Source organism: Mobula birostris, chromosome 6, assembly GCF_030028105.1.
Source record: "Mobula birostris isolate sMobBir1 chromosome 6, sMobBir1.hap1, whole genome shotgun sequence".
Classification (NCBI taxonomy): Eukaryota; Metazoa; Chordata; class Chondrichthyes; order Myliobatiformes; family Myliobatidae; genus Mobula; species Mobula birostris.
Genome location: NC_092375.1, coordinates 60,337,922 through 60,352,249, shown reverse-complemented (window position 1 = coordinate 60,352,249; position 14,328 = coordinate 60,337,922). Strand labels below are relative to the sequence as shown.

Here is a 14,328-nt window from a genome sequence, read left to right as displayed (position 1 = left end):
CCAGAGAGACTGATAGAGACATGTTAAATTATGCATTTGTTTTGGTTAATGTTGCTAATTGTTTTCTTTTTAAGGAAAGATGATGTGATATCATGTGTCACGTGTCAGAAGGTGATTGGATGGAGCTATGAGCATGTGCAGAAATGACAGAATGATCGAGAAGCTTGCGTGTTAGACGTGGTTTCTGTTTGCTGTTAAATAAAAGTTCTAGTTATGTTCTTCAAGAATATGTGTCTTTATGAGTAACCCACAGTATGTATCAAGAACATGACAAGGGGTGGTCTTTTTGCTGGTTATGAAGTGTCTAGATGTTGTCTGCTGTCTACTCTTTTCCTGGGCATGATCTTGCACTCAGCTGATTGGAGAGTCTTAGAGGAGCATCAAGTTCCACTCATTAATTACCTTAGCAGCCAGGGAGACCCCAGGCCAGGAGCAGCTGGGGGTGGCGGAGCCTGTAGCCTGCAGGGCCCCAGAACTGAGGTTGGAATCGGATGAAGGGTTCCGGCCCGAAATGTCGACTCATCATTTCCACGGATGCTGCCCGACCTGCTGAGTTCCTCCAGCGTGTTGTGATTGTTGCTGAGATCCCATCCCAGGGGCAGTGGCTGTCAACAGTGTTATTTAAATTGAAAGTTCGTTAATGTAGTGTGCATTTACAATTGCTGAAAAAAACATACACAAAAGAATCACACATAAAGTACCAAGATAATTAAAAACAACTCTGGTTAAGATAAAGGTGAAAAATCGACATCAGGTTTAATATCACCGAAATATGCTGTGAAATTTGTTAACTTTATGGCAGCAGTACAATGAAATACATGATAAACAAATGTATAAAAAACTGAATTACAGTAAGTATGAATGTCTAATAAACAGTTAAGTTAAAATAAGTAATGCAAAAACAACTGAAATAAGAAAAAGTAGTGAGAGAGTGTTCATGGGTCAATCTCCATTTAGAAATCAGATGGCAGAGGGGAAGAAGTTGTTCCTGAATAATTAGTCAGTGTGTGCCTTCGGGCTTTTGTACCTCCTTCCTGATGGTAACATTGAGAAGAGGGCATGTCCTGGGTGGTGGCGGCTTTTAACGATGGACACCGCCTTTCTAAGGCACCGCACCTTGAGGATGTCTTGGATGCTACGGAGGCCAGTGCCAATGGTGGAGCTGACTAATTTTACAAGTTTCTGCAACTTACTTCGATCTTGTGCAGTACCCACCCTACCTCCCTCCATCCCATGCCGGATGGTGATGTAGCCAGTCAGAATGCTCTCTGCGGTACATTTGTAGAAGATTTCAAGTGTTTTAGTTGACAAACCAAAATCTCAATCTCCGAATGAAATATAGCCCCTGCCTTGCCTTCTTTATAGTTACATCAATATGTTGTGTTCAGGTTAGGTCCTCCGAGATATTGACACCCAGGAGCTTGAAATTACTCACTCTCTCCACTTCTGATCCCTCTATGTGTTTCCTTGTCTTTCCCTTCCTGAAGTCCACAATCAGCTCCTTGGTCTCACTGATGTTGAGTGCAAGGTTGTTGCTGTGACACCACCCAACTAGCTGGTATATCTCACTCTTGTATGCCCTTTCATTACCCACTGAAATTCTGTGAACAGTGGCTGTGTCATCAGCGGATTTATAGATGGCATTTGAGCTGTGCTGAGCCACACAGTCATGGCTGGAGAGAGAGTAGAGCAGTGTGCTAAGCACTCATCGCCGTTGAGCGCCAGTGTTAATTATCAGGGAGGTGGTGTCAGGAAGGTTAAAATGACAGAGTTTATATCTATTTTGGTTTAGAATAATGAGAGCGGATCTTATTAAAACTTAGAAAATTCTTACAGGGTATATATTGGGATGGTGTTTATACCAGAAGATTGAAAGATATAGGAGCAGAATTTGGCCATTTGGCCCTTCGAGTCTGCTCTGCCATTTCATCATGGCTGAGCCCTTTTTCCTCTCAGCACCAGTCTCGTGTCTTCTTCCTGGATCCCTTCATGATCTGATTAATCAAGAATTTATCAATCTCTGCCTTAAATATACATAGAGACTTGGGCTCCACAGCAACCGATGGCAAAGAATTCCACAGATTCACTACACTCTGGCTAAACAAAGTCCTCCTAATCTCCGTTCTAAAAGGACACTCCTCTAGTCTGAAGATGAGTCCTCTGGTGTTAGACCATAGGAAACATCCTTTCCATCAAGACCTTTCACCATTTGATAGATTTCAATTAGGTCACCCCGTATTCTTCTGAATTCTAGTGAATACAGGCCAAGAGCTGTTAAATGCTCTTCCTATGACAATCCTGGAATCATTTTCGTGAACCGGTTTTGATCTCTCTCCAGTGTTAGCACATCCTTTCTAAGATAAGAGGCCAAAGACTGTTCATAATACTCCAAGTGAGGCCTCACCAGTACTTCATAAAGTCTCAACATTACATCCTTGCTTTTATATTCTAGTCCTCTTGAAATGAATGCTGACATCGTATTTGCCTTCCTCACTAGTGACTCAACCTGCAAATTAACCTTTAGGAATCATAAACTCCAAGTCCTTTTGCACCTCAGATGTTGGATTTTTCTCTACATTTAGAAAATAGTTTGCCCTTTTATTTCTTCTAGCAAAGTATATGACCATACACTTCCTGACACTGTATTCCATCTGCCCATTCTCCTAATCTGTTGATAAGACCTCCTGTAGCTTCCCTACTTCCTCAAAATTACCTGCCCCTCCACCTATCTTTGTATTGTCTGCAAACCTCACAAAACAGCCATCAATTTCGTCATCGAGGTCAGTGACATACTGTATACCTTAAAAAGAAGCGGTCTCAACATTGACCCCTGTGGAACACCACTAGTCACTGGCAGCCAACCCGAAAAGGCTCTGTTTATTCCCACGCGTTGCCTGCTGCCAATCAGCCACTGTTTTATCCTTGCTAGTATCTTTCCTGTAATACGATGGGCTTTTAACTTGTGTGGCACCTTGTTAAAGGCCTTCTGAAAATCCATGTACACAACATCAACTGATTCTCCTTTCTATTCTGCTAATTTTTCTTCAAAGAACTCCAACAGATTTGACAGGCAAGATTTCCCCTTGAGACCATGCTAACTATGGCCTTTTTTATCATGGGCTTCCGAGTACCCCAAAACCACATCCTTAACAATCAACTCCAGTATCTTCCCACCCACTGAAGTCAGACTAACTGGCCAATAATTTCCTTTCTTCTGCCTCTCTCCCTCCTTGAAGAGTGGAATGACATTTGCAATTTTCCAGTCTTCTGGAACCATTCCTGAATCCAGTAACTCTTGAACAATCATTACTAATGCCACCGCAATCTCTTGAGCCACCTCTTTGAGAATCCTGGGATGTACACATCTGGTCCAGGTGACTTGTCTACCTTCTAACCTCTGTTTTCCAAGAACGTTCTCTCTAGTAATGGTGCCTTCACATACTTCTGACCCCTGACACCTGGAACTTCCACCATACTGCTAGTGTCTTCCGCAGTGAAGACTGATGTAAAATACTTATTCAGTTCATCTGCCATTTCCTTGTCCCCCATTACTATTTTGCCAGCATTGTTTTCTAACTGAGATATCCACTCTCACCTCTCTTTTACACATTATTTATGTGAAGAAACTTTTGGTATCCTCGTTAATATTATTGGCTACTTACTTTGGTATTCCATCTTTACCTTAATGAATTTTTAGTTGCTTTCTGTTGGCTATTAAAAGCTTCCCAGTTCTCTAACTTCCACCTAATTTTTGCTCTTTTATATGCCCTCTCTTTGACATTTGTGTTGGCTTTGACTCCTCTTGTTAGTCACAATTGCATCATCTTGGATTTAGAATACTGTACTTTTTCCTCTTTGGGATGTATATATCCTGTGCCTTCTGAATTGCTTCTAGAAATTCTAGCCATTGCTACTCAACCGTCATCACTGCCAATGTTCTTTTCCAATCACTCTTGGCCAACTCCTCTCTCATGCCTCTGTAATTCCCTTTACTCCACTGTAATACTGTTACATCTGACTTTAGCAGCTTCTTTTCAAATTTCAGGGTGAATTTGATTATATTATGATCACTTGCCCCTAAGGGTTATTTTACTTTGAGCTCTTTAATCAATTCTGGTTCATTGCACAACACCTAAACCAAAATAGCTGAATCCCTAGTGTGCTCAACCACAAGCTGCTCTAAAAAGCCATCTTGTAGGCATTCTAGTAATTCCCCCTCTTGGGATCTGGCACTAACCTGATTTTCCCAATCTACCTGCATATTGAAATCCCTCATGAGTATTGTAACATTGCCATTTTGGCATGGGTTTTCTATCTTCCATTGTAATTTGTAGACCATTGTAATTTGTTTACTTGGCTAAGATAGCTAGAACCAAGAGTCTTAATCTCAGGGTTATGGAACAATTGGGACTAGCTCAGGTGGGCAACATGGTCGGCATAGTTGTGTTGAGATGAAAGGCCTTTTTCTGTATTGTATAACTCTATGACTCTGTAGATGATCTTATCTGCTACGTGGGTTGCAGATACAGAGTTTGTTTAAGAAATTGGTGATGAGTTAAAAGATCAACTGTGAGCTTCTTGAATGACAGAATAGGTACGGGGGGGGGGTTGAATGGCCTACATCAAATTGATATTTTATGCGCTTAAAGTTTCTGTACTTGTGTCAGCTCTAACCTGACAGTGGTCTAGGGTCAGGTTCCCCAGGCTAAGGTCTCCGCGACATCGATGTATTCAGTGGTGTGGTGTAAGTGTCTTGAGAGTATCACTTAGCTTGAGTGGAAGGCTAGATTTCAGCCTGTGCTCATAGTCTACGAATCACTTAAAGGTGTAAATACTGGCAGAACTGAAGTGATATATTGTACTCATCAGCTTTTACTTTAAAAATAACCCACTCTGAGTAAAAATTCTGTACAAACACTGGTAGGTAATGGATTGGTCCATGTGATCAGGAAATTGGTTAGCTTTACACTCTGAATTATCTGTGTTACTGTACAATGTCATTTTAAATCAAGACCAGACACTTTTCCGGAGAATGTACTGAGAGAATTTTGCATTACCCTCTGAAGAAGGTACAAAGGGAGGTTAAAATTAATACCTAAAATATTAAATCAGGGAATATGGAAGTTTCATGCTATCTGGAAGTTGAAAAAAGTGAGTAAGTTAGTGAAATGTTGATGTTGGATACATCTAGCTGTTTAACTTCCATAATTTGCAGAGATTATTTTTGTTAAGATTTGGTCCGAGACTTTATCCTTCCCACTTGCCTATTGTATGGTTATAATACACTGGTGTTGCATTTTACCATTGATAAGGGTTAGTATCAATTCTTTTAAAACTTGAAGTGAGACAATAAAGTCTTAATTGTAAAATGTTGGCACTTCATAGATCGGTGCTAAAACATTGCACATTTTTGGTAAATGCACAATCGACAGTATTTCATTGCTGTTCATAAAACATTCAGTGTTGATATAGAACATACTGGATAGAATACATTGGTAGAAAAGTCCAAAGATACAGAGGTCTTGGATTCTGTACCATTCTTTTGATGGGAAAAATGAGAAAGTGGTGGCTGGATTACAGCAATTTCATGGGTAGTCTGGGAGTTATTAAACAAGGCTTGTAGGTTGTTGCATCTGTATGGAAAGAATGAGAATGGTTATATTGGCCATAAAATTCTCAATTTCAAGATGGAATGCAGAAGTTCAAAATGCCAGGCTTCAATGGGGCAACTAACAGAAGAAATTCTCCCAATAAAAATTGGCTATGAAATGTACTCCACACTTTAACCAGTGTAGTTTACTGAAAGAACACTGATGTGTATGTGAGAGAGAATACTTTATGGGGAAATAATGGATGAATGTGACTAATGGGAGTATTCTGAGAACTGACTTAGATTAGATAGGCCAAATAGCCTCTCTTACATCTTGAAGATTCTTTTTATATATAAAAGAGAAAAAGGGGCATAATAAAATTGATGATATGAACAGGATCCATGGATACATAGTGTATTGGCAGCATATTGACTATGGTTTGGAGTATTTCATGGCAACATGTGTGGTTTGCTTGCAATCTAGAGAAGTTAATGAATTAAAGGAAAGTTACATGTCCACTCTGATTAAGTGATCACATCTGATGTGTTTAAAGATGTTGAAGTGATGATAAATCTATTCTTGATGATGACATAGAATTATTGTTGTTGAAGAGTGGCAGATTGTTAGTGAATTAAGACAAGGTGTTCCAAGTTCGTCTGTTCGAGGAACAACTGCAACATCGGAGAGAATAATCTATTTCAGGAGGTCAAACTGGTTAAGGAAGCCGGTCAACAGACTGAATTTACAATGACGTTGAAAATATGTAAAGAGTGATCATATCATTCTCTTGAAGTAGCAAAAGCCGTTTGGTGTTTTCATCTATAATCTGTAAATTAGTCATATGATGTAGAACATAATGTTATCAAGTGTATGTGTGTGTGTATATAACATATACTGTGTATATAAAGTGCCATTTGTTCTGCACTGTCTTCCTGTTAGAATGGAATAAATTACCCAGCATTGTTTATGAAGTCCTACATCCTGAATTGTTTTTATGCTTAGTCCTTGCTAGCCGTTCCATTACGAGTCCAGGGTAAACTGAGTATATTACACTTAGCTATGATGCTCACATTAAAATAAGGAAAAGCATACTGGTGTGATGTTTTCAGAGCACGGACATTAAATGGCAGAAAGACCTCTGCCTGGTCGCTTTCTGTTATATACATGTAAGGGGGTTTCGATTTTTATGTTACTGCGGAGGCTAATTAAAATGGCGTCTTTGTTATGTTAATCTGGGGAATGCGGCTTTGTTGTCTTAAACGCTGAGAAAGTTTGTGCTAGCAGCTTGTTTTGGTTTAGAGGGTGATAAGGAATACGTTATTAACCAATTGGGATAGTTGTTATGGTTTTGGTGTATTTGAAGATACTGGTTGCGAGGGGGTTTTGGGGGCAGAAGGCGGGAGAGTGAGACAGAGGATGGACGAGGTGCTGTGAGTCCGCTAACGGGGTCGGACCCCGAGCGGGATGTTCGGCAAGGAGACGGAGACGGATTCGTGTGGAGCGTCTGGTCGACCACCATTGTTGGTCCCAGGCGGCCGGTCGAGGTGGTCCGAGGGGGTCGCAGGGTGAAGGAGAAGGTCCTTGAGCTCCAACGGTTTTGTGCACGAAGAGATTGAACTTTGATAAGTGTGGCACCTTTTGTTTTCCTTTTATATTTTATTCTCTCTTAATTATATAGTTCCAGTAATATCTATAAACTGTAAATCATTTAATTGCATCTGGTGTATTGTCTGTTATTTGGGCAGGGTGGGGTACCTCACGCAGCATCCACACAAACTAATTACCCAGTTTGGCAGGGCCGAGGCTGTTTCCCTAGATGACAGCGAGCCGAGCAACCCTGAGGGTGGCCAGGGGGGGCAACATACAGAATCACTTTCATGGTGAGCACATAAGTGCATTAAATATTAATGTGGTGAGCATTTGAGATGGATTTAGAATTCCAGCATGCATAGATATGTGATGTGGAACTGATGCTTGAGACATTTTGCTTTTGCAAGATAATTGTTGCTATTCACTTCGGAATTATCATCAAAAACACACTATTCCACTATAGCGCTTTTTGTGGTGTGACCTCATCGGAGTTGCTATTGGGCCAGTGAAACACATTCACATGGATTTGTGTTAGATCTCTGACTGTGTCAATGGACAGCTGAATCTAATTAAAAGCTATGGGAAGAATTTGCGGTTTCCAAATTGGACAGCTTGTCAATGCAATAGAAAATAAAATATGGTGCAGTATTGATGTCCTGCCACGATATCTTACAAACATTTTTATTATATAATACCCTGTATCACAGAATCACAGGATAGATATAGGCATTGTCAGCTTTTTGGCTAAATGTACTTTTCCTGTTCAGAGGAAATCAACACAATTAAACTCTATTTTGCCGAGAGGCATACTGTTTGTAATTAAACAAGCTCAGACCACAACCCTGCAGACCTTGAATTTGGGACTAGCGTGAGAGCAAACTTACATTCCTCGCATTTCACAAATCATAATAGAAGGGATGAGAAACAAAATATAATAAATGTGAGGCAGCCTCACAGTGATGATTGACCAGGACAAAATTAATTGGCATTTAGAAGAATATGGGTTAATAAATGAACAGTATATGAATTTATTAAATTCAAATCCATGATTGAGGAACTTGGAGTGTTTCAATTAACAGAGGGGATGTGAGAAAGTATTTAGGATGATGTGTATGTGTATTTCAGTGAACTTTTGAAGAAATACTATTCAATATACTTGTTAGCAAAGTTGGAGCCCAGAAAATAAACATGAGATGGTGACTAGTGTGGAATTAAAATTGGCCAGGGGCCAAAAATATCATGGTGAACAATAGATCTCAGGAGGGCATAGACACATAGGTGAAATTTAACAGAGAAAAGTGTAACAATTTTTGTTCTTATTGTGGAGTATTCAAGACAGTTTTAAAGGGGGCACAGAAAAAGTGAGAGTGGGTTGTACATCTGACAGGGAAGATGGCAATTGGGAAGGCTGTTAAAGAGACTCAGTTTTAAAAACAAAGGTGTAGAGCACAAAAGGAAGGATATTAAAAGCTATAACATACCAGCTAGGATTCAGCTGAAATAGTGTGGTTGAAGCTAACCAGCAGGAATAAAAGAGCATATTAAGACTTTGGAGGTTGCATTAGTGATTTATTGGCAGAGTACAAAGGGTGTAAGAATTTAATTGTATGGAAAGATGAATTGATACAAGTTCTCCAATCTTGAAGAGTTTTGATACTTTAACTGAGGAAAAATTTCCTCAGCACCACAATATTTTATATAATGAGATATCATTATCTGAATGCACTGTATTAAGACAGATTTAAAGTAAATTTATCATCAAAGTATGCATATTCACAATATTCCACCTTGAGATTCATTTTCTTGTAGTTGTTCAAAGGAAAATAAAGGAATATGATAGAATTTATGAAAACTGTACATAAACACAGCAAAACAACCAGTGTGCAAAAGAAGACAAATTGAGCAAATAATAAATAATACTGTGAACATGAGTTGTAGAGTCCTTGAAAGTGAGTCTGTAGGTTGTGGTATCAGTTCAGAGTTGAGGTGAGTGAAGTTATCCATACCGGTTCAGGAGCCTGATGGCTATAACATAGTAACTATTCCTGAACCTGGTGGTGGGATGGTTCAATAACCTTCAAATCGAAATTATATATCTCTTAAAAAATGGTAGGAGGTTATGGAAAGTGCAGGAGAATAGTAATGACACAGTGGGATGAATAGCCCAAATTATGTTGTATGGTTCTGTTCGTAAATAAAACTTAGGTTGTGTTGTTATTCGTTGTATGTGTCTGACTGACAATGGTTCCTTACGTTACTTAGATGGTTTATTTAAGTTAATACTCTGGCTCTATATTTTCTGTCCTTGCGAGTAATATTCAGAACAGTAGTAAATCCCTAATTGATCACCTAATTTGTCAGGGAAGGCATCATTACACAATACTGTAATGTTGATTTTTTTTCTCATTAGAGGTTTTCTTGTTTTGAGAATGTACCACATATTGCCACACTATAAACATGCATGATGTGTAACAGTACAATTCAGAGACTATGGTCTTAGTGTATGCGTGCATGGTGTAACTGACAATTGATAACACTAGTATTTAGGAACCAATTCTAATGCAGTGCCATTTGCACACATAGAATATGTTAATTGTGATTTCCAAAGGATGGCTTCTAACCCGTGTTTCAAATATAGTGGGAACACATTTCTGGAACTTCATTTGAATGTCATGAATAACTGGTTATGTGAAACCTGCAATTTGATTTTGTTGCTTTATCAAGTGATCATTCAGGATGTTGAGACAGTTTAACTCTTCATAACCATAAAGAGAGATTAGAGAAAATAGGAATCCCAATTTCTCTTGGAACTGGAACTGTTTGTATTTATCATTCCCTTAGCTTCAGATTAAAGTTTAAATTTTATGTTAACTCTTGACATATTAGTCCTGATGTTTTGCAACCTCTGTTTGCAGTTCCACCCGCTATCCCATTGTGCCGGCTTCAAGGAGCTGTTGCTGTTGGAAACGATGTCACTCTGACTTGTAGTTCAGAAGAAGGTCTCCCGCTTCCAACATATTCCTGGGAAAAGCTTGATTCAATTGCTAAACTGCCACCAATGTCAGTAGAGGGTAAGCTCAATACTCAGGTTTATAATGTGTCTAATTGAGCATATTTTTGAGATTATTATCCTGAATTTTAATATAAAATGCTGCTTCCAGTTTAAGAATTTTTTAAATTCTGTACAGAAAATCATAAATATTTTTATTTGATTATACATATTTTACTGAAGATATCTCTAATTTTCAAGTCAAAATCTCAGTGTCAGTGTTCCAATATAAAAACCTGCTCCCCTGTTGCAACATAGAATTTATATATTTAATTAATAATAATGGCTAAGTGTATGTTTCAGATATAATTACAGCAAAAATAGTTGCCTCATTTATACAAATAAGACATTGAGACTTTTTAACCGACAAGACCTTTGTTTTTGAAATGCAGCATAGGAAATTGATGAAAATAAATGCAATGCATTCAGTACAACAACAGTGGTGAACTGTAAATTATTTGCAAATGAGAGAAAGACAAATGACAGAGATTAATGAGGAAGTCATGACTAGGGAAGAAAAGATCGGACAACATTAATCTAATTAATCTAAGGAATAATGAAATGGATTGTGTAAAATATCAGGAGATCATGGTGAATAGTGATGGACTCAGATACTATTCTTAGCCGGGAGGTACATTAACGTAACAGATATAGATTACAGCATTGAGATAGTACATTGGCATGGGACATTGTTGTTCACCTCTTCAGACCTCTTAGTGCTTGCTGCTAAGGGTAACAAATGAAAAGAATTCCTGCACTCTAAGGTCCTTTATACAGTGGAAGTGAGTTTGCAAGCAGAACATTTATTTCCTGAATGAGTGCTGTCACCTCTGGCAGATCTGTGTTGAATGTCTGGTGACAGCTTTTTTAAATGCACAATCAACATTGGTATGAAAACAAAATAATTCTTTGAAATTAGATAGGACTTCTAAAATCATGCCACATGCGTAGCAAGAAAGCAGAAGGAACGGAAATCATTGGCAAGTAAGAAAGAGAAAGGTCATTTGGGCCATTAAGCCAACTATTTGCAATGCATCATGTGCAATTCACACTGTCATGGACGCGGCACAACTTATTTAATCTCTTCAAGGAAGGAAATAACCAGAGAGAAAAGCGCAAAGACAGAGTGCCTAAAATTGCTTCTGGAAAACAATTTGGTAAAATTGTGTGATATTAATCTAATACATTGCAATCTATATTATTCACCTGCTGTGTTGTGTTTTGTGATATTTCCAAACTGCTGGGAGCCTGGAATTATTTAGTCTTCAATGCTGTTGGCTCTCCTGATTGCCTATGTCAGAATTGGATATTTGTAGCCCTCATTTTCAAGATGCTTCATTAAAATTCTTTTCGAGGGACGTTGTTTTAGGGAGGCCTATGTTATAATAATGACGTGTCAGACATGTGATTTAATGACACACAACAGTGGATTATATGTTTACAACACAAGATAAAATTAACAATCATTTAGAAACTCTGGTGTTAATTGAAAACAGCCACCATAGTAAAAACAAGACGTGCTTGGCAAATTTAATAGATTTTTGATGGAAGGAATAATACAGGGTTAAAGAGAGTGCAGCAATTGTAAAGAATATGTATTTTAGAACACGTCTAATAAGGTATCTGACGAGATGCTTGAGGCCAATGATGTAAGAGTGAAGAGAGGGGATGAGAGGAAGTTCTTTGTGCAGTGGCACATTGAAGACACTCCTGTGGGAAAAATTGAGATAGATAATATATTTGTAATGCAAAATTAGATTAATTACTTGAAGGGAATTATGGGTAAAAGAATGTGCAGTGGGATTAGCTTTTACCTTTCATGACTTCTTAGAGCAACTGCAGAGGACCAAATGCTCTCATTTTTTACCGTAAGCTTCTGAACCTATGATTGTACATTTAAATCATTTGGTTAGAATTTCATTATTTGCTGATCTAAAACAATGTGAAATAATAATTTAATTAAAACAACTGAAATTTTACCTTTAATATTGCAGAGAATGATTTTATTCCATTCTCAGTTTGTTGGCACATCCCACTGAAAAATCCATGTGGCAAATACTGATGATCATCCACCCCCAGTCCTTCCATTTTTGACTTATTTCCCATACCCCATCATCAGCAACCCTCATCATCCGTTTTCATCCTTCCTCCTCCTCCTACTTTCAACCATCTGCTACCGCACATTATACCAACTATATCCCCTCCCCCATCTGGTGCCATCTGCCCTTCCCCCTTTCCCTATTGGCTTCCATTATCACCTTCCTTATCAAATTCCAGCAAAAATGGCTTTGGTGTTCCTGCTTATTACCCTCTAACAGTGGATCCACTTCACCTTCTGCTCTCCCTTCCTGGCTCCATCTGCCTAGTTTTATACTTTGCCTCCTTATGCCTATCATCCACCCACCTCTGTTTCCCAACTCCAGCCCTATTCTCCCCAGCCTACGTCTATTGATGACTTATCCTTCATTCTGCCTTGATTTACCACCCACCTACTGTCTCCTGTCTCTCACCCCTCCGCCAACACTCCGCACTGGTAATGTTCCCTGTCCGCTCTACGTCCTGCTGCAGTGCCTCAACCTGAAAAGCTAGCAGTTCCCTCCCCTCCCACTCTCTGCAGATGCTGCTTGACTTGCTGAGACTCCCCGCCCCCAGCTGAACGTTTGTTGCTGCAGATTCCAGCATTTGGAGTCTCTTGTGTTTCCATGTTATTCAGTGCAGCTGCTCATACATCAAAATATGAACAACATCTTGCCTTGGGAACCCACAAGAGATAGATAGTCTCATGAGCAAAGGTTTGACAGGCTTGGCTCATATCCACGGGAGTTGTAAGTTTCTTGAATGAAACTTACAAGTCCGTGAGTGTGGATGTGAGAGAAACAAAAACTTGAAAATAAGAGGTTGAGGTTGCTCATTTATGACTAATAAGACGAGATTTTTTTTTCTCTCTGACCGGTCGTGAATCTTTGGAGTTCTTTCTTAAAGTGCAAGGAAGCAGTGTCTTTGAATATTTTTGAGACAGAGATAGGTAGACAGTTGATAAATCAAGGAGTAAAAGGATAATGTTTATTAAGGATAATGACTTGTGGCACTTGGACGCACATGATAAAATAGGTCAAAGTCAGCATGATTTTCTTTGGGAGAAAACTTGGAATTCTTTGAGGAAATTACAGGCAGGATAGACAAAGGGAGTGAATGTTGTTGACTTGGATTTTCAGAAGGCCTTTGACAAGGTGCCATGCATGATGCTGCTAAACAATTAAGAGTGCATTGAATGATAGGAAAGGTAACTGGCGTGGCCCGAAGATTGGCTGACTGGCAGAAGGCAAAGAGTAGGATTAAACAGGGCCCTTTCTGGTTGGCTAATGGTGACTAATGGTGTTCTGCAAGGGTCACTGTTAGGTCCACTATTTTTCACATTATATGTTAAGAATATGTGTGACAGAAATGATGGCTTAATAGCCAGGTTTATGGAAGATGCAAAGATACTATAGGTGGAGGGGCAGGCAATGTTGAGAAAGCAGGGAGTCTACAAAAGGATTTAGATTGGGAGAGTGGGCAAAGAAGTGGCAGATGGAGTTCAGTGTAGGGATGTATATGGTCATGTACTTTGGTCGAAGAAGTGAAAGGGTTGACTAAATGGAGAGAAAATACAAAAAAACTGAGTCACAAAGGGACTTGGGAGTCCTTGTGCAGGATTCCCTGAAGGTTAATTTGCAGATTAATTCTGTGGTGAGGAAGGCAAATGCAATGTTAGTATTTATTTTGAGAGGACTGTAATATAAAAGCAATGATATAATGCTGAGGCTTTACAAGGCAATGGTCCGACCACAATTGGTGTACAGGTGCACATGCCTTTATCCGAAATTCTGAAATCCAAAAAGCTTCGAAAACCAAAGTTTTTTTCGCCAACAGCTGACGTCTCTTGGGTGTGACGTGGCAGCACTAGCAGAGGCTGCCAGATGTCAGTTGTGGCTCAGCGCTCGTACTGGTTACACGTGCATTTGCTGTTCGCTGATATTTTGTGTTCACTGTTGACTTTGTGTTTAATTTCACTGTGAAAATGTCAAAAAGAGCTGCAGATACCCCTATGGATAACAA

At 39.2% G+C, this 14,328-nt stretch overlaps 1 protein-coding gene across 1 annotated transcript in view; it reads left to right on the top strand.

The window, feature by feature from the left end:
- igsf11 (immunoglobulin superfamily member 11) overlaps positions 1-14,328 on the top strand; it is a 235,085-nt gene that overhangs the window by 190,575 nt on the left and 30,182 nt on the right. The window contains exon 4 of the mRNA XM_072262291.1: positions 10,097-10,252. Coding sequence (XP_072118392.1) covers positions 10,097-10,252 — 156 coding nt within the window. The remainder of the gene's footprint in view (positions 1-10,096; positions 10,253-14,328) is intronic.